The sequence below is a fragment of the Tamandua tetradactyla genome, chromosome 24 (genome assembly GCF_023851605.1).
Source record: "Tamandua tetradactyla isolate mTamTet1 chromosome 24, mTamTet1.pri, whole genome shotgun sequence".
Classification (NCBI taxonomy): Eukaryota; Metazoa; Chordata; class Mammalia; order Pilosa; family Myrmecophagidae; genus Tamandua; species Tamandua tetradactyla.
Genome location: NC_135350.1, coordinates 27,040,118 through 27,061,514, shown reverse-complemented (window position 1 = coordinate 27,061,514; position 21,397 = coordinate 27,040,118). Strand labels below are relative to the sequence as shown.

Here is a 21,397-nt window from a genome sequence, read left to right as displayed (position 1 = left end):
ACCTAGAGAACATTATGCTGAGTGAGTCTAGCCAAAAACTAAAGGACAAATACTGTATGGTCCCACTGATGTGAACCGACATTTGAGAATAAACTTGGAATATGTCATTGGTAACAGAGTCCAGCAGGAGTTAGAAACAGGGTAAGATAATGGGTAATTGGAGCTGAAGGGATACAGACTGTGCAACAGGACTAGATACAAAAACTCAAAAATGGACAGCATAATAATACCTAATAGTAAAGTAATCATGTTAAAACACTGAATGAAGCTGCATCTGAGATATAGGTTTTTTTTTTGTCTGTTTGTTTGTCTTTTTTTTTTTTGGTACTATTATTTTTATTTTTATTTTTTTTCTCTATATTAACATTCTATCTTTTTCTGTTGTTTTGCTAGTTCTTCTAAATCGATGCAAATGTACTAAGAAATGATGATCAAGCATCTATGTGATGATGTTAAGAATTACTGATTGCATATGTAGAATGGAATGATTTCTAAATGTTGGGTTAATTTCTTTTTTTTTTCTTTAATTACAAAAAAAAAAAAAAGATTCACCTTAGAAACAACAGAAGTTAAAACAACAGGAGTTCCAACAGCGTAACTGAGACATCAGCCCTCTGAGTCCTCTCTTCATCTAGTCTTAATTTCAGGCCTAACTACTATACAGAGTACTATTCTCTTGACGGAGGAAGGAGCAAAAACCTACTGCAGGTAGCAAATAGAGATACATTACAAAGCACATAAAAAAAAAAAAGTTTCTGAACAAATGTTCTTTGCTTTCATAGCTGCACAACTGTCAATTATACATACTTCTCTAAATTGCCTAAATCGGCTTGGAGGTGAGCTCAGTGTCATTTGCTAATAGGCTGGTTATCTGCTTGAAAACATTCATGGCACAAATATCAAAAAGCAAACTTAAAAATTATCTTCACCGTTTCAATTTCAACAAAACCAGGTCATTTCTGAGACTGGCTTTTCCTGGCCCTTCTTAGCTCTGATCTAATGCCTTCGCCTGCAGTTTCACATCACTGTCTCTTCTTTCAGGGCCATGATGTCTAACAACTCTGTCTTGCCCCTGCCCCTGAACCTGGCTAAAGTTTGTGCCTCCTGGGCTGCCTTGGCTCCTGACACTGTGCACCGCCCCACCCCTGCCGCCAATCACACTAGGTTTATTGTTCTGTCTTCTTAAGATCAAGCACTCACATGTATCACAGTTTGACAGTTTACCTGGATAAACTGTACCTGGATTATCTAGTTTATCTGGCTTATCAGGATACAACAGTTTTTGGTAAAGATTCTGTCTCCCTTGGTTCCATGGGTTGCTACAGATCTGATATGCATGAGAAGCTATCAGGTCTAAGGAATCTGAGAGGCTCCAAAGAGCCACCCACCATAAACAGAACATATCTGGATACATCAAGTAATACACCCTGCACCAGTATTAAGTTTGGGATTTGCCTTTACCTTACTTAAAAGCTAGTAAGTCCATGCACTTCCCAAAAAATAAGCAAACAAACAAACAAAAATTCAACAAATGGGGCTACAATAACAGGATACTCACATGGAAAAATAATGAAATGTGACCCCCACTATACAGTATACAAAAAAAAAAAAAACTAGTAAGTTAGCTTCTTATTGTTTCATGGAAGCTGGCAGAAGACAAGAGACTTCCAGGGCAGAGACCAAGGGCTTTATTATCCACGGCACAGCAGGCAGTATAAGCATCATACTTGCATCAGTTCCTTTAGCTGCAAAAGTCCAATGGAGGTGGTGTGGAGGGGCCCAGATGGAAGCTACACATGTAGTGGGATTTACATCATGGCAAAGAAGGGACACTCAGCTTAGGGAGGTTGTCACTTTATAGGAAGTGGTAAGCAAGATTGCTCTTAGTCCCAGAGAGGCTTTACTGCATCCTTCAAGGTTGCTCACTACAAATACAACGCTGGGAAATGGCCTGGGTAAAGAGCATTCTTGGCATAACCAGTTAGCTTCATGGAGGAGCATCTCCAAACAACTGTGTATATATCTCTAAATTTAGACAACTATCCTTACGGAGTTCAGGGTCCAAAAATCTCCTCCACATGAACGCCCACTACATGTCTCGTGTCATAGATTTCAAAAGCAGCAGTATATGATCCTTATTTTAGTTTCCCGACTGCTCAAACAAATACCATGCACTGGGTCAGCTTAACAATAGTTATTTATTAGTTCACAGTTGCAGAGACTAGAAGACTTGCTTCCTCCAGGGTCAGTATCTTCCGGCTGGCCAGCAGTCTTTGGGGTTTCTTTGCTTTTCCATCACATGGCAATGTACATGGAATTATCCAGGGTCCGTTGACTTCTTGCTGCTCCTCATGGCTTCTCTCTCTGTGGCTTTCTCTGTAAGGCCTCCACTAATGGTATTAAGATCCATGTGGTTCAGTTGGGTCACACGTGAACTAAATAACCTCTTCAAAAGGTCCCATATATAATGGTTTCATACCTACAGGAACCGGTTAAGATTAAGAACATGTTTTTCTCTGGGGTACAATTCTAAGCCATCACAATCCTCATCAGAAAGGCACTCTGAAATACCCCATAATTTAGGTGTTTAGTCCAATAGCACAGTCTTAGATTACCCCAAATATATCTTTCCATTATTCAGGTAGCCCAAACCAGTCTTTGCTTCTCTCCCTCCTTCCTGCTCCAGATTCCTCCACCTTTGGAAACTTATCTATGTTTAGAAAAGCAAAAGAAATTAAGAAATAAACTAACAGTGAATAGGTAGAAGATGGTCTCACTGGGGTAAACGTTAGTTTCAGAAACCTTCATCTGTATAGTTGAAGGAACAGAAATCACTGATGATTGCACAGAAAATGCAAATGATCATATAAAAATCTACTTGGCAAATGCTCATACTCTGAAAAAGCATTAACTTCGGGAGGGGGCAGCTTTTTTTTACTATGACATCAATGATTTTTTAGGCTTAAATTTTTACTTCTCACACAGTGAAAACTTATTTTAAATGTGAGATTCCTTAAAATTCAGCACCCATAAACACCATTGTAACAAAAATTGTAAGCATGTAAATAAAAATTCAATTCAATTGTAAAATTTGTAATTACCATCCAAGTAAATTACATATTAATAAAGTAAAGAACTTCATAAACATATCTACTTAAACATAACAAATTTTTATAGATGGGCCCAAATAGAAGATAATTTTGCACCTAAGCTAACAAAATTACTTTACATTCAACCAACTTATTTCAGTTAACAATGACTGAATACCTACTATATTTAGGTATTTTTCTAGATATATACACATACATTACTTTATTGGAACTGTAATATTCTGCATATATTACCATTTTAAAAAAAAAAAGAAAGAAAAATGCCCAGGTAAGTCCATGGCTTTAAAATGACCCTCTAGGTAAGACATAAGAAACACTAGCACTTGTGGAATAGAAACAGAGGGCCACGCCAGGAATGGACATGCGGACAGCTGCAGCTAAATGGGAGAAGAAAACAGGGTCCAGCAGAGAGGGGAAGTAGCAGCTGCCCTGGCCAGAAATTGCTCAGATAGATCCAGCTGCCACAGAAAAGCATGGAGATGGGATCTCCTCCAGTGGGTGAAGGACAAAAGGAAACCAACAAAGTTCACCATTAGCAAAAAATTATACTATACAGAAGCACTTCCCTAACAAGGAAAGTTTAGGTTCCTCGATACTGACAACACCTCTCCTAGGTGACACTGAACCAAAAGCTTGCATCTCCCTAAGCAGTCACCTATTTGACACATTATTAGAGTGCCAGCCTTCATTGAGTGGTCACCCTGTCAGGTACTGTGCTCTGGACTGTGCATACATCATATCATTGAGTTTGTATGATTATCCTAGAGTAGGTTTATTGGCCCCTTTTGACCTAAAGGATCAGCCTAGAGTGACTGAGTAATTGTCCATGGGCACACAACTTGGAAGCGTCAAGGCCCATATCTGCATGCAAGCAGTTCCACTTGTAACCATTGTCTTAAACATTACAATATTCTCTGACTGGCATTAGAAAAGGGTGGGTAGGGAGTTAAATTACACAAATAAAGAGTACATGTCACTTAAAAATATACATACACACTGCTATATACACAAAATAAAAAATATATATACACACCATCTCTTACTATCTGAAGCTCATCAGCATAAAACAAACAAAATAAATTCTATGGTATCAGCATTGAGTAATAAAAAAACAAATAGAACATATGTGAATCTCTACACTAAGTTAAGCTAACAAAATTACTTTACATTCAACTAACATCACTACAGAATATTGAAATACCTAATAGCTTGTTTCAGTGAAACATGAACAATATTAGAGATGACAAAGAATTTCAAATAACACCTACGCCACCAAGCTTAATCTATTAATATGCAATTTTACGTACAAATTAATCGGAAGCCTTTGTTTTCTGCTAACTTGAAGCCACATATGGAATCCATATGAAGCATGAGTTTTTGAGTTTGTTCATTCCAAAGCACGAGAGCAATATATAACAAATAACCTGAGTACTTACTTAACATAAGCAAGGTTGATGTTAATCAAAATGACTGAGCCAAAACTGTTTTGTAGAACCAAATGCAACCAAAGCACTGTGACCCGGGAACTTGGGCAATGAGCATGCAAACATCCTACGCACAGCACAGACCAAACACCGACTTCATCCTAGCTCAGTGTGTAAATGGTAAACAGATGCCTTCTCCATCATCCTCTCAGAAAAGACATGACTCACGGACAGAATTCACAAGGGCTTCCCACTGCACACTGAGGCTGAGAGTAGCGGAGCCTACCAAGACGCTAAGCTTCCAGAACTATTTTTTTTTTCCTGTTTTATAAATTAGGGACTTTGCTTAAGATTTTATTCGGGGGAAAAAGCGTTCCACTATTAAAAGGGATAAGAAGATAGGTAGGGAGGGTGGTTAAAAACTAGAAGTCTAAATAATTTTTAAGGTCTCTTTCAACATATAAGTCCTAAGATTATATAATTCAGAACTGTGAAAGACCATTTAAAGGATAGTTCACTTATACTTAGGTGCTAAAAAGAACTGCCAACAGAGCACTGAATTAAATATTTGCACAGTTATTCTAGTTCAAAATAATTTCAACCTTCTGCTCTTTCATCAGCAGGTTAACCTTTTTATAAAGAGTGAGAAAGAGATTTTGTTTCCCTAAAAGCAAAAAGCTCTGTCTTCTCGATTCTGAAATTAAAATCACAGAAATAAAGGGGTGGAGGAAATTCAATAGAAAGGACATTTAAAATGAAAAATTGCATTTTGAAAGGTTCTTAGTAATAATTAATGATCTGCTAGTGCCTCTAGCTAAGATTTATGAATTTCATAGTTCAAAGAATTTAGTTTTTATTCTTCATCTAAGATCCAAAAATATAATTAACAATCCTTTTCCTGCTTATGTCTTAGATCCTAAACCTGATACTTGGTTTTTATATTTAACTAATAAAAACAGTTTCATTTAGTTTGCATATTTACAGTATACTGTGATAAGAAAGTTTTGGTCTCTATTGCAAATGAAAATATTTAGAGGTCATATGGGCATTTGTCTACTTACTGAACTATCTAAGGACTTATATCAATAATTAACATGCATCGAGGACATATATTGATAAACACTGAAATATAAAAATCCAAATAAACAGCTAATATTTAAATGGAAAATACATGTATCACAAAATAGAAAAAATATTTTAATCCTCTTTTTAATGACCCCTGTGCCCTCACTTCTAAAATACTGATTCTGTGTCTTAAAGTGAGCAAAACACTATTTTCAAACTTTCATGCAATTGTTTCAATACTTACTATAAAGCAATTTTAAAACTGTCAAAGCATGCAATAAGAATATTAAGGAATATTAATCAAGGAAAAAAAGAAAATGTTAGCTTTACTTATACCATCTAGCCATCTCAACATTCAATTTATTCTTTCAAAAACTATAGACAGGGGTGCATGGGTAGTTCAGTGGTTAAAGTGCCCACCTTCTATGCGGGAGACCCGGGTTCGATTCCCAGACCATGCACCCACCCCCCCCCAAAAAAAACTATAGACAGGGCAGGCCACAGTGGCTCAGCAGGTAGAGTTCTAACCTGCCATGCCGGAGAGCCGGTTCAATTCCTAGTACCTGCCCATGCAAAAAAAAAAACTCTACAGACAACAGAACTAGTACCAAAAAAACAGTATTTTCCCTAGAATCCTAGTTATAAGGTTAAATATATATATAGATATATAAATAGATAGATAAATACACACACACACACACACTAAGTATTATTTCTCATGTGAGTTGTCATATGGAAAGTTTCTGCCCAAATACAGGATAAGGAGAACACTGACAATAAAACACTGACAATAAAACAGGTGCTCAGAAAGTTCCCAGCTACAATTTTCTGCCTACAAAAAGTCCATGCTGAAAACACTTAGGGTAAAAGCCTGATTTTTTTAGCTTTGTTTTTGCTTTTCAGTGTTTTAACACTGTAATTCCTTCCTTTAAAAGTACATGGCTTTTCAAATGCCTAAAGGAGATTTATTGATTTTCTTTTTTTTCTAGTTGTGTGAAACTGATGTTTACTCACAAGGTATTTGTTCTCTATGTTGAAAATACTTATTCTCAATGTTATCCTGAGGGGGAAAATCAGAAGAAATGCTCTAAAAAGCTCATGATGTAAAAGTACATTCTTCCTTTGCAAAGTTAATTAACTTAGGTTTGCTAAATTCAAATCCTTACAGGTGACGAAAATGAAACTCTAAAATGTTTTTGCACCTCCCCCCCTTTTTCATGGGTGTTTGCTGCTCTTAGAGCATTGAAGAGTCTCCACTTTTAATATACTTGAAGCAAATGAAGCATTATCAGGATTGCGGTAAATTTTTTTCTCTTAAAAAAAAAGCATGTTAATGTTGCTGTATTGCTTTTACAATAGAAAAGCACAAAGGAAGTGCCTTATTCTAAAATATACATCAAATAAACAGACTCATTCCAAAGTTGAGCATAAGCAAATAGTATTAACTTGAAAGAGGAGGTGGTGGAAAAGGAAAAACCCAGTGAGATGGATTTCCTAAGTATTTAAAGTTGACTTCCTGTTAGCTAAGATACAATTTCCAAAGCATCTTCCTTTTGATACCTAAAATATAACTATTCACTGAGCCTGGGGTTAGTACTTTTCAAAAACAAGGGATGCCCCTGTTTTTCTCGTGATAGGAAAAAAGAACATGGAGTAAGCAAATATTTAAACACATCCCCCAACTATTTACCCGCAGAGATTCATACATCTTGCTAATAGGTTTCAGCTTATAACTGCATGTCTTTCTGTGAATTACTTAAAAGCCATGTTCCCCAAAGTGTGATTCCCCAGTGATCCTGGGTGCCAGAGGAGACAATTTTAAAATACGGCATTAAATAACCTTGAATGAGAAAGTCATTTGCTTTTCAACTTGCTTTTAATACTCTGGTCCAGTCGAAAGGCTCCGTTTGACCAGGATGTCAAACACTTTGTACATTTGCTAACCTCCACCATTACAAAAGAAAATATGCCTCTGATTCAATGCTGCCAGCAGGCACCACAGCTACCTAGAAGTTAATAAGCCTGATTATTTTCCTTGCATTCATTTAAGTAGTGATTTTTTTCAGTTTCCCTTCTAAGAAAATGTATTTAAGATTTAAAACTGAAGCAACTTAAAGAATAAATCTGAAACTACCTAGGTCTTTGCAATTCAAAGTGAAAGCTCAGTGGAATCAGAACCATCCACGGAGCTTATGAAAGGTGCTCTATCTCAGGCTCCTCTCAGACCCACCTAATCAGAATCTGCATTTTAAACGAGTTCCCCATGTGACCAGTATGCACATTAAAATTTGAGAAACTCTGGATTGCTGCAAGACTTTGTCCAGAATCATGCAAGCAGTTTGCAAATGACTGAACTCTGGGATTGCTGCTTTAGATAACCAGGTAGCTATCCCCCTGACATTCCCCGAAATCAGCTCAGTAAGTCAAGAGGTGACTTTTGTGTTTTCTCAAGGGTGAGTCGCAACCCACCATGGATGGATGGGATGAACGAGTGCATATAAACTAGCAGTTTGGGTGATGTTTTTAGAAAACTAAAGATTACTTTAAATGTGCTTCCGTAAAATGCTGTCATGCTACACAAAATCATTCGTTTTTTTATCAACAAATACTATGGTAAAAATTCGATTTACGCCCCTCCCCACTCCTTCCCCTTTTAGACACGGAGGTTTGCTGCATGCTTTCTGCATGGAAATGTATGACAAGTTTCCTTTCACCTGCTAATTTAGCGTTTCCTGTCTTTCCCTCCCTAGGTGAATCAGTTAGAGGGGAGTTCATGCTTGGAAGCTGGGCAGCCTTTGTCTTCCATATGAGGTGACGGCTCTAGGGACAAAAGAGTACATGCTCTCCAAGCATCCCATTTATCCCCTAGAGGAGAAGCCAATAGGTCACCCATTCCCAAAGATGGGTAGCCCATTCGGTCAGCAATCCACGTGGTTCAGGCCAAAACTCCAGCTCTGCATCAATTATACGGACACATAAAGGGAAAACCTGAGTTATTTGTACTACCACTCAATTTTTGTCTTTACAACCTAAAGAATGCATTTGAGATACACAGAATAAAACAATAACTAAAATATGCAGTATTTACGATATCATAAAAGCTAAAACCATATACTTATAGTCATCTAGAAATTTACAGAATATCCAGATTCTTGTAGAGATTAATAAAATGTTTTTCTTTCTCCCCAGATGTTAGTCCTAACACCAGACCTAAACATCAGAAAGTCAAGCTCCCAGTACGAAACGCTAATAAGAGGCAGTTCGGTTTTGCAAAGAAAATAAAGAGTGAATCTGACTAGGCAAAGGAAAATAAGAAAATTAACAATAAATAATAGATGCAGATTTATGGTCTCATATTCACAATATGAAATGCATGCCATTCATTACAATGAAAAGAACATTCTGAACATTCATTAGATCTTTTTTCCTTTAGTTATTTTGTGAATGCACTTATGTGGGCAGAACATTACAGAGAACAAAAAATATATGTTAAAATGTAAGATTATTTCAATAGTTCTAAAAGATGAAAAACCACCAAAAGAAATTATGGGTGTTGAGGAAAATAAAGTAATTGCTAATATTTACCAAGTATTCCAAGCAGGTTATACATATATTAATTTCTTTAATCCTATGACTCCAAGACAGATAATACTCTTAATACTACTATTAATAATACTAAATAATAATACTGCTAAAAATGACACTTCTCAGATGAGGAGTAGACTTGGCCACAGGGTAGGTAAATAACTTGATGAAGGTCACAAGCTGAAATAAAATCCAGGCATATCACTCCAAGTCCAAACTCCTTAACATCAGACCCTTCTGCCTCTTTCAAGGCCCGAGTCAGGACAAACCTTTAGCCAGTCTCTAATATCATGCCATATAAAGAATTTTTCTAAGAGGTCAATGAATGGTGGAATTTTCATCCCTTAGAGGGCTGGGCTGTTCTTGACATGACTGTACCTTCAGACAGGAAAACTAACTTTTGGCATTAAACACATCATCTGTAATTAGAACTACTTATTTGGCAAAACTGGGGCAAATTTTTGTTGGAAACAAAACATTATACTTTAAGAAAGGCTTAAGTCAAGTATTCCTCTTATATTAGGACTACTTCATTAAGTGCAAAACATTAAAATGGCTGGCCTGAATATTTATTAGAGGAACAGCTGTTCCCTCCAGATTTTTAGAAATTCTAGCCTTCATGCCAAGTATAATTTAGAAAAAATTTTCAACAAGGAGAAAAAAAAGCCCTATGTCTTGCAAGCCTTATCTAAATAGTAAATAGTAGCTGGAAGAGGTATAGAACATCACATTGCCTTTCCTATGAGGAAAGTGAAAATGTTTGGCTTCCAAATATTTCCAAACACTATTTTGTTACTGAGCTTGGTAACAATATTATTTAAACGCTGTACCAACCATTTCAAAATTACAATCTTTTCTGTACAGAGAGTTAATATCACCATATTAACCATAGGGTTGGTGTACACTCTGGGTTGTTTTTTGGGGAGTGGTGGTAACTACCAGCTCCCACCAGACATCTCAGGGAAACAATTCAGATTTTTATTCAAAATTTTACTTAGAGATTTTCACTTTAGAGACCTAGCCATAATCAAAGAACTACATTTTATAAAGAGCTGGGGTGAGGACGAAAAGAAGTCAAGAAAATAATGGGGAAACTCTATTCATAGTCTGGATATTCTATTTTAGAACTTTTCTTTCAAATGGAGAGTTAATGCTTAATTGGTGCAGAGTTTTTGTTTGGGGTTATGGAAAAGATTTTGTAATGGATGGTGGTGACAATAGCATCACATTGTGAATATATTAATGTCACTAAATTGTATACTTGAAAGTGGTTTTATGATTAATTCTGGGCTGGATATATGTTACCAGAATAAAATTATTTTTCAAAACCCACAGAACTGTACAACACAAAGAATAAACCCTACTGTAAACTATGGACTATGGTTAATAATATCATTATAATACTATTGTTTCATCATGTCTAACAAAGGTACTACACTAATGCAAAATGTTAAAACTGGTAGAGGGGGATAATATAAGAACTCTGTACTTTCTGCATGATTTTTCTGTAATCCTACAACTGCTATAATAAAAAACATAACTTCTCTTCCTAGAGAAAGCTGACAATATCGTATTTGGGTCTCCTATGTTTGCTTTACTGTCAACTGTATTTGTGATACTGCTGCAAATTTGGATACAGAAGAAGAAATGACCCTTCCAGAGCATTACAGCAGAGTCAATTCAATAGCTAAATAAATTAAACCATATAGACCTAGATATAAAAAGTAACTCCCCGTTCCTGCCCAAACCTCGGGCTGGAGGCAAAGGAGGAAAACAGGCTGAAAGGACAGGGGATCTGATTTGGAAAGGAGAGGATGGTCTGCTGTAATTAAGGACAGCATCTGTAGTCAGATCAAGTCCATTGACTTGGAAGTATGCACAGCACTACCAGAGCAAAAGAATGAAAAGTCTATTTCTGCCTTGTTGATGGAGAATAACTAAGTTGCTTCTATCCCTATATGACACCAATTTTCAGTATACTAATTGCAGCACAAGAGGATCTCTTTAACTGATATTTTTCTCATTTTATTTTTAGGGCTTTCACTTTTTAAAATAAACTGACATTTTTAGGATTAATGAAAAATTCCATGAGGGATAAAATAAGCTACTTTTTTCCCTGATCAGCAAAAACCACTAGCTTCATGTGCTGGTGAAATCAGTCATCCTTTGATCACCACTCTATACCACCCACTCCCAGCTCCCCCATGCATCCCCTCCACAGGGCAATTGGACCTAGAAGCCATATCTTGCCAATAAAAATAAGCCAGAGCTTCTCAACCTCAGCTGTGCATCAGAATCACCCGCAGGGCTTTAAAAAAAAAAACAATTAATTCCAGGGCATCATCCCAAGCCTACTGATTCAGATTTCCTGGTAGGGAGACTGAAATTTTCTAACAACTTACTAATGGGGTTACTACATCTATAAAGGGGCAGAGCATCAACTCATCAACTAATCCAACAGAAGTCACCCCCAAATAGTGAGAGGGTGTTCCAAAGTATAGAGATTTGGACCCTTCATTAAAATGTAAAAACCTACATAAGGAATGTATCTTTTTAAAATGTCTTGATAATCAAGATGAAAAAACACCTGGAGACTAGAAGGATGGTCTCCATTTTTTTCTTTAAGCTACACTTGAAAAAGAATTTCCCTTTATCAGGCAAAATCCTTCACGGTACCCCAAAATATCCAACATAAATGGCCAAGCTTCTCTGGGGAAAAAAGAGACTCAGAAATGTTCGCAGTCAGCCACCAGCATCCACAGCAAACCTCATGGAACCCTAGGGCTGCAGGGAGCACAGTTTGAAAACCTCTGGGCCAGAATAAAATTTAATTATGATAAGTATAATTAACTGGAGGGACTGAAAGAAATGGGAAAGTTTTATTTCACTGGAAATTCAAATTCAGCCAACAAAGCTCCCTGAACTGCCAGGAAAAGTACATGCAGTTTGTTCTATGATAATAAATAATACTTGTATTGAGAGACTTACCTTTTATGTAATACTTTCATGTCCATGATCCCATTTAAGGCCAAATGACTCCTCTTTGAGCTATTAGAATTTTTTCCCCTATTTTTTAGGTGAGCAACTAAGGAAATAATTTTCTGACAGTAACTTACTTAAAGACAAATCCAGGTCCAGCACTGCCTAGAAATTTAAGGAAGAGGTTTAAAGAACAGCCCTCTGCTTTCCAGACATCCAGAACAGTGCGTGAAAAATGTGTTCCACTCTGGCTGCTTCATTAATGGAGGTGTGTCCAAATGGTACCACAGGCAGCTCACCATGACCAGTGGGAAGCAAAATCTGGAAACAGTATATGAAGAACACATGGAGGAATTAGGAGGGTTTTTTTTTTCTTTTCTTTTTTCTTTTCATGGTTCCTTTAATGATTTATTTGATCTTTTTTAAAAAATTTTTTTGAGAATTCTTGACACACATACAGTCCATATATGGTATACAGTCAATGGCTCACAATATCATCACATAGTTGTGTATTCATCACCCAGATCATTTTTAGAACATCTGCATCACTCCAGAAAAAAAGAAAAAGAAAAACCTTATACATCCCATAGCCCTTTACCCCTCCCTCTCATTGACCTCTAGTATTTCAATCTGCCCAAATTATTTTACCCCTTACCCCCCTATTATTTATTTGTTTATTATCCTTATTTTTTTACTCATCTATCCATAGCCCGGATAAAAGGAGCATCAGACACAAGGTTTTCACAATCATATGGTCACACTCTAAAAGCTATATCACTACACAATTGTCTTCAAGAATCAAGGCTACTGGAACACAGCTCAACAGTTTTAGGAACTTCCCTCCTGCCACTCCCAGGACTTTTTAAAAGCGGAAAACGTAAGGTTTACAATTTACATAATGGCTATTTTTAATAATGAAGCACTATGGGGAGTGGGGACAGGACAGGGGATCTTAATCTTATTTTGTATCACTCGAGTAACCTAGGTGCTTCACCTTCCACTTCTCCTTCCTGAAAAAATCAGTCCCAAAGCTATTAAATGGGGCCAAGTAAGGTAGGCCTTTGGACAGGGGCAGGTATGCAGAGGGATGCTACAGAAGCCCAAGCAGGGTTTCAGAGCCTGATGTGGGGAGAGAGGGATTAACAAAGGGGGAGAGGGGGAATGGCACAGGATATTAGCACACCAACAGGTAAAGAGGGCAACCATGTGAGTAGGCAGAGGCAGCAATAGGAGATTGATTACATGAGAGAGATTTATCAAATAAGCAAACATATTAAGAACGTTGGGAGCCAGGTCTCTCATTGTCAAAAGCAGCTATATTTGGGAAGGGGGAAAACTGGAATAAACCCTATTGTATTAGACAGGAATTTGAGGCATCGCTGTAAACCCATAGTTTTCAAAACATATAGATACAGAGATAAACACAGATGAAAATGTGTGTGCATGTGTGTGTGTGTGTGCGTGTGTGTGTGCACATACAAATACTCCATAGTTCTGCCCACTGAGAGGACCCACCTGATAGCAATAAGCACACAGAGGGGCCTGAGTCTGTCTTCTAAATACCATTCTCAACTCAAAGAAACCAGGGCTCTTTGGAGAAATGGCTGATATAAAAGATGATGCGGGTAAATTACAAGATGAGCTTAGAATATCTGGTTCTGCCAGAAAGCAAGGAAGTGCTCAAAGAATGATGGGAGTCAAAACGGCACAGGAGCCAGCATGAAGGGACGCCCTAGTCAAATATGGGATCAATCTGAGCTTCAAAATGTGTAATCAGAGCAACAGATTAAAACATACAACAAAATAGGAAACCATAAGTCCTTATCAATACGAATTAATAGATTAAGTAGTTGATGAGAAATGGGGTATCTACATAGTTTCAAAGTAACTTGCCCCAAAATATTTATAAATTACAAAAGGGCAAAGAGCAACTTTATGGTGAAGAAGCCTGGAAGACAACACCTTGATAATCAACTGAACATTATCAGAAATCAGAGCCACCTGATGTGGATGCAAAGCGAAGACCACGACACCATTTCTGTAATATTCCTGCCAAGATTAACAATCTGAATCTAAGCATTAAGAAATGTCAGACAAACACAAACTGAAAGACATTTTACAAAACAACTGGGTTATAATTTCAAAAGTGTCAAGATCATGAAAGTGAAGGACTGAAAGAGTAAAACGATGTAACTAAATACAATGTATGGGTCTGAACTGGATTCTTTTGCTTTAAAAGACGCTATTGAACAACTGAAAACCTGAATGAGTTGAAGGATTACATGGTAGTAATGGATCAATGATAATTTCCTGACTCCACTGGTTGTACTGTAGTCTCTTGAAGACTATCTATTCTACTTTGGAGGAAATACACACTGAAATACGGTGGTGACAGGCATGCTGACAACTTATTCTCAAATGGCTCAGGGAGAAAACAAGTTAATTAAACTGTCTGCAACTTTTCTGTAGGTTTGAGATTGTTTCAAAATAAAACTAAAAAAATCAAACACAGCACACTAGGATGATTGAAGTTATAGGGAGATAGATTACATCTACTTTGAGTATAGATGAAACTCTCTAATGATAAAAGTGGACCAAAAACAGATCCATCCTTAGAAGTACTGGCAGGATATTATAAAGGAAAATGTTTCACTGAATAAGAGGTTAGAAGAGATGACTCCAATGGACCTTCCAGTGATCTCATAATTCGTTCATTCAACAAACATTTATTAAACTCCTTCAGACAATGTGCTAAACATTGAGTTTACGAAAACGACTGAGACGGTTCCCACATTTGAGGCCCTTACAGAACCACTGAAATATGATGATTCAGATGCAAGTCTGAAGTCAGATATTTGAAAGACAAGTTATCAGTGTTACATGTAAAAAGAAGCATGTGACTAAAGAACACTGTCTTTGATACCCCAATTTTCATTTATGAATTTTCAGGAGACTGCATAAGATATATCATAAGAACTTCTTCAACCTAGTTTTTGTGCTTGTGGGTGGTGTTAACTGAGGCATATACAAAAACTTTATCACTTTTCAATTATGAACAGATGCAAATTACTTACTTGACGTTTTTAGAATAGCAAGCATCTTCTAAAATAAGTTTCAAACCAAGAAGCTAGGGCAGTAGTTCCTGGAAGACATTTAACACTCCAAAAGGGAACTCTGGCATGTTCCTCAACACCTCAAAGTCACACCACGTCGCTGCACTCTGATTTCTTCCTGTCACAATTATATCATAATATGCTTATAAAACGCTTTGAGATGCTTAGAAGAAAGACATACTTGTAAAGCTACTGATAAAAATGCAAGTCGTTTTCTTTCACCTTTTGCCAGGAACTATTACTGTGGACCTATTAAGACAGAATGATCAATCGAAACAAATGTACCTTGGCAATTTTATGGTGGGTGGAACATTATTTGGTTTTGCAACTTTTCCCCTTGGTTTCATTTCAATCTTCAGAGCATATCATTAAGTGAAAATGCTTCAGTGCCTTCTCGCTGACCCACGGAGTGAGCAGCCTGACGGAGGAAGTCAGTATTCAATTACTTTTCCAACTGAGGTGTATATACCTTTCTTACCCTTTTCCCATGTGACATGTTCATAACCACATTTAGCTTTCTTCCTCCCATCTCCCTGTAATTCAAAAGGGAATTTAGACTCCCATATGGTTGCCATCGAAACTAACAGATGTCTAGCAAATTAAAACAAAAATTATGACATATAAAATGCTGATGTTTCATCATTCCAGAATATCTTGGGATTTACAGTGAATCATAGGTAAGGTTTCCTACTTGATGCCCCATCCACCCACGCACCCACCCCCACCAAGGTTCCCTAAATCTCCCTCCTCTCTGAGTTTAAGCCCTGCAGAAACAAATTAGATGCAACATTCTGCTATCAACCTGGGATAAACCTCCACTTAAAGTCACAATGTAGTATTTGAAAGTACATCAAAAGAAAAATTTTGCCTCGCGTATCCAAGGCTGTTCTAATCCTTGTATTGCAAAGAGAAAAGAAAAATGACCCAAGTCATTCAAAATTTCCACTGATCTCACGACTTCTTTTTCCTAACCAATGGCAATAAAATCTTCTGAATCCATTTACCTCAACTCCTTGGCAGATTGTAAGGGTATCAATACATGGTGGCAATGCTGCTGAGGTATCAGGCTAAGGCATTCTACAGTTTCTGTAGCCCAGGATGGAGCCAGTAACAAATTTGGAGACGGTAACAATAATGACATTCAGCACTTGTTAAATATTCAGGCATTGTGCTGGGTGATATATTATCTCAATAATCCTTGAAATTACAACGCCATTAGATAATGTTTCTTTTATAAACAAGAAATTAAGGTTCAATGCTGCAGACTCTATGAACATGGCCACAACCCACGTGACCTTCGATGCGACCTTGACACTCCCCTGTCAATAGATGGAGTCTATTTCTTCACACCTTTAAAACTGAGCAGGCGCTCTGAGGGCATTAACCAATGGATAGGTAGAAGAGACACTGTACCAGTGCTGGGTGTGGTCTTACTTGGCTGGAATCTTCCTCTTTCAAAGCCACACCACTGTGCTCCTGTCCACAGCCAGGCTGAGCTCGCAATGACCATCAACTGCCCGTCACATGAGTGAGCCATCTCAGACACCGGGTTCTGCTGCACGGTCACAAAACACCAACCCCAGCCATGTGTGACTGCAACTACACGAGACATCCCAGTGAGAACTGCCCAGTTGAACCAGTCAAATCATAGAACTGTGAAATATATTAAGTTTTGTTTTAAATCACTAAACTTTGGGATTTTACGTTAGGTAACAATAGACAACCAGAACACTCAGCTCAATTAACTTGCCTACGCATACAGAACAGTCAAGAATCAGTGCCAGAATCCAAAAGGGTCCAGAACAAAATAGCTATTAATAATGGTGGGTGACGAGATGTGGGGTTTCAGTCCCCAAGAAGTGACTTTAAAACAAATCCACCTTTTTCTCCCCTCTCCCTTATTCCTCCCCTATGACACAGCAGCCCCTCAGGGTTATCCAAGATAAAGTTCAAGTATGGTGACACTCTCAATATTACCAATTCCCTTGAGTTCTTCCAATACGAAACAGGGAAAACAAACAAGATTTTCACCACCACCCTGTGATAACTAATGAGAAAGGAATCTGTAAAGATGTTGACTCTGATACTCAGAACATTACTACAACTGCCATATAAAAGGATTCGGTTATTACACACAAAACTATAACTCTAAGAAAAACATATTTAATGACTCCCAGTATTACATTTAAGAGTCACAATGGAGATAGGGAAACATGCATTCTATATCGATAACTGAACAAACCAAGAAGAAAATTAGTGAAAGATATTTCTTCAATGAAAAGATTTTTCGGGGGGGGGGGCGGCGGCAGGCACCAAGATCGAACCCAGGTCTCCGGCATGTTAGGCAAGAACTCTGCCTTCTGAGCCATCATGGCCCACCCTATCCATTAACTTTTTTTTTTTTTAATATTTTTATTGACAAATCTTCACAAACGTACAGTCCATACACGGTATACAATCAGTAGCTCACAATATCATGACACAGTTGTGTATTCTTCACCATAATCATTTTTTTTATGAAACATAACCACATACAAACACAAACATTCTTACCATATGATCATTCCATTCTTGTTATATAATCAATATACTGAAAAGATTTTTGAGGAAGAAATGAAGGTAATAAAATTTTCAGACACGTTTCAGTAGGAGAAAAAATCTACAATTTAACGTGTGTCTCAATATATGTTATTTCCATTATATATTAGTACTCATCTTGTATTTTTTTTCCCTAGCATACTGGAATGCACTAGACTCATTTCATATTAGAACTAGAAAGAACCTCACAACTCATCCAACTCTTTCATTTTAATAGTTGAGAAACGGAGGTTTAGAGCAGTTAACTGTCCTGTAAGGAATCAAACAGGTGATTCATAGGTGAACCAAATGCTCTATGCTCATGCTACCATATGTCCAATTTTACTTTATCAGAAACATACTTCCAAGTATCTTCAATTTATTTCACATTTATTCTCATGTTTTACAATGTAAAATGAAAGATTGGGAAACCAAGCACTTTGTCATCAATATCATCTTCATTATTTATAGAAGTAGCACTGAGTCTGCTGTTTCTCACCATCACAGACAGGTTGGTGACTCTGTACGGAGCACAGGTTTGCAACTTCTCAGAAGCAGGCTGCCACGTTACTGACCCTAATTCTTTAGTCACTAACATCTTAGTCTAAATTACTTTAATCAAATAACAAGGTTACATTCCTGTTGATCTTCACTAGAGGCCCTGGTACCGATAAACTGGGAGGTCTAAATCAAAGGTAATTTTGGAACATAAAGCAGAAAAGGAAACGGACAGGAGGGTATCTAAGTAAAAAGCTGTGGGCACAGTAAGGAGAGAGGACGGTGTGTAGAAAGGAGGCTAAGAGAAGGACCCTCATAACAAAGGCATTTACTTAATTTTTCCCTGCAGACTGTTTAGTTCCACAATCTAGATCTGCTTTCAGATTTCCCATAAAACTCCCCCCAGAGATGAGGACCCCCAAAATCAGATAATATAGGGCTCTACTCTAGAATTCTATGCAAGTACCCCTCAATTCTTTGAAGGTCTCCTCCAGTTCTGGGTGTTAGTTGCAACCTAATCCACAGAAAGGGCTACGTTTATAAAATTATACCAAACTGTGAGGGAAACAAGTTCAAATCCCTTTATTTCCTTTCTAGTCCCTGCTATGAAACTGCAAAGAAAGCCCCTGGGTGCTTTTTGTTGCCTGGTAGCTGATATGTACAACTTTTGGAAGTGTTTAGTTAGAATCAAGGGGCCTAGACTGCTCCAACAAGGGCCACTACAAATGTTGCAGTCCCTGCCTTTCAAAGTTACCAAGTTTCAAGTTCCAATAAAATCAAAATAACTTGTTCAGAAATGTGACCAGTTTCAGACATTTCCAGCAGGGGGAAAATGAAGCAAAGAAAGAAAACATTTCTTCCTCCCCTATATGTTGCAGTGTTTGATTGGGGGTTGGAAGGCGAATAATGACAGAAATCATACACAATCAGTGGCAAAAAAAAAAAATGTCTGTGACTGATTGGATGTGATGTTTATTCACCTGTCCCCCCACATTATCTTTAGCAATCCTGAGGACACATGACATGATGACACAGAAAGTGATCTCCAATCCCTCCCAAGTTCTTTTGCAAATTATGAATGACCAATGCTAAATACACACAGAAAATAGGGGAAAAATAAAAATAAAATCGTCCAGTAAATGTGCAGTGGGAAAGAGGAATACAAAGACCTATACTGACAACTATTCTCACGGATGTATATATTTACAGCAAATGGCCAAAATTGAAGAGTCAAAATAAATATACCCTGTGTTTGGACTGCCCTGGATTATTATAGATCCTGCAGTTGAATCATTGTTTACCTTACAATGAACCTATAATGAACCTACATACTGAACAGCAACTTGGAGACACCCCCGCCCCCCCCCGAAAAAAAGCCACCATCTTTACTTTCGCGGGGGAGGGGGGCAGTGCCCAGTGAAGAGGAGCGTAAGATGGGATGGGGAGGAAAAATTACATGATCTCTGAGCTCACGTTTTCCCCTTGTCCTGGTAACTCTTTGTCTGATTGCTGAACATGCTTGCAAGAGCAAGGAAAAGAATCAAAACAAAACAAAAGAGTAGGCGTCCCGACCTAATTACAATAGATGCCCAGTTCACTGTAGTGTCAGCAGAGCACGGCTTGAGTCTCGTGTTCAAGTATTTGCTCTCTCGGTTCCCCAATAAAAACATGTCTCGCACACCTTTCTCCACATTTCTCCAAGCTTTTTCCCCAAACGACCCGCTCTATGTCACTCCTTAAAGGACGTGATATGTTGATGGTGACTTCTTATCCTTGCAACGACATATAAAGAAATAAATCCCTCCACCTCACACACCCACTGGCCAGCCCATTATGCAAAAGGAGCGCTTTCCAGCTGAAAGGGAAGAGTGTGCAGGAAGCGTTATTTACGTGCACATTACAGAACCATATACCACCGCATCTGCATCCTACACAAAGCCCGAGATGGTGCAAGAAGATACACGCTGAGCATGGCACAGACCAGCCGCGGCAACACGGAACCAAGCCCTCGTCCAATCAGATCCTTGTTATAAGGTGGACCTCAGGGTCTGCTCTGCCCGATTAGCCTTCCTTATTATGACACCACGCTCTGCCCAGTATCCATACCCCACCGGGAGTAAAGCTAATTCGTGTGGCTGCTCATTTCTCAAACTGCCGAGCCCTTTCGTGTATCTGTACCCTGCTATTCGCCCCTTAAAAAGACACCCCAAGGCCTGGATGCCACCTTTCCGGCTCGGTTTTTCTTTTTACCTCTTCCATTCCTAGAAAGGATTAAATGTTTATCTCTCTCCAACGCGCAAGCTTGAAAGGCGTAAGGCAAATGCGTCTCCCCCGCTCCGGCAAGCGCCTCAGGGGCTGCGAAAAGTAAAGGCGACGAGCAACGTGGGGAAATCATCGCTAATCGATCAGCCACGATAGTTGAAATCCCAGAAGCACTCCAACTTACCCAAAATATGACATTGAAGCCAAATATGAAATATTTGATGCAACAACTGACTTCAGGACCCTTGTAGTGCTTCCCGGACATCCTCTGGGTTCATGAAGACACTTGCCCCGGCAGCCCGAGTTTGGCGCCCTGGAGCACCGTTGCTGCTCCAAGCGGCCCGGTGGGGAGCGGAGTCTTGCAGAGTCGCTCGGGGCCGCAGCGCGGGCGGCCGGGGCTCCGCGGTGCCGGGGACCGACCGGCAGAGAGCGGCTCCAGCACGTCCAGCCCCTCGCGTGCTGAGGCCGCCGGAGCCGAGTGGCTGCGGACCAGCGGGAAAGCCGCGCGCCGCAAGCCCGGAGCCTAGCTGAAGCTGGACCCGAGCACAAAGCGAGTGCCCTCGTCCGTCCGCCAGGCGGTCCGTCGGTCGGTCCCTAGGCTTCGGGAAAACGCGGCCGCGGCAGATGCTGGCAGAGACGCTGCTCGCCGGCGCGCACCCTCCCACCGCTTGCTCCGCCCGCCGCTGCTCCTCCCGCCGCTCGGCTGGCTGCTCCTCTGTTCGCTCCGCCTCCTTCTTCCGCAGCTCCTCCCGCAGCCTCGCCGCCGGCCTCCTGAGCCTCCACT

At 38.9% G+C, this 21,397-nt stretch overlaps 1 protein-coding gene across 5 annotated transcripts in view; it reads right to left on the bottom strand.

Annotated features, from left to right (window-relative positions):
- The window catches only part of TSPAN5 (tetraspanin 5), a 199,436-nt gene extending 178,190 nt beyond the window's left edge, over positions 1-21,246 (bottom strand). For 3 of the 5 annotated variants that reach the window (XR_013168319.1, XR_013168320.1, XM_077142760.1), the window contains exon 1: positions 20,798-21,241. Coding sequence is in view for 3 of the 5 variants with exons in the window: in XM_077142760.1 (XP_076998875.1) it covers positions 20,798-20,878 (81 nt within the window). In the remaining 2 variants the exon portion in view is untranslated. Of the gene's footprint in view, positions 1-20,797 lie in introns of all 5 variants that reach the window. The other 2 variants (XM_077142762.1, XM_077142763.1) reach the window with 2 other exon arrangements.
- Positions 21,247-21,397: the final 151 nt, after the last annotated feature.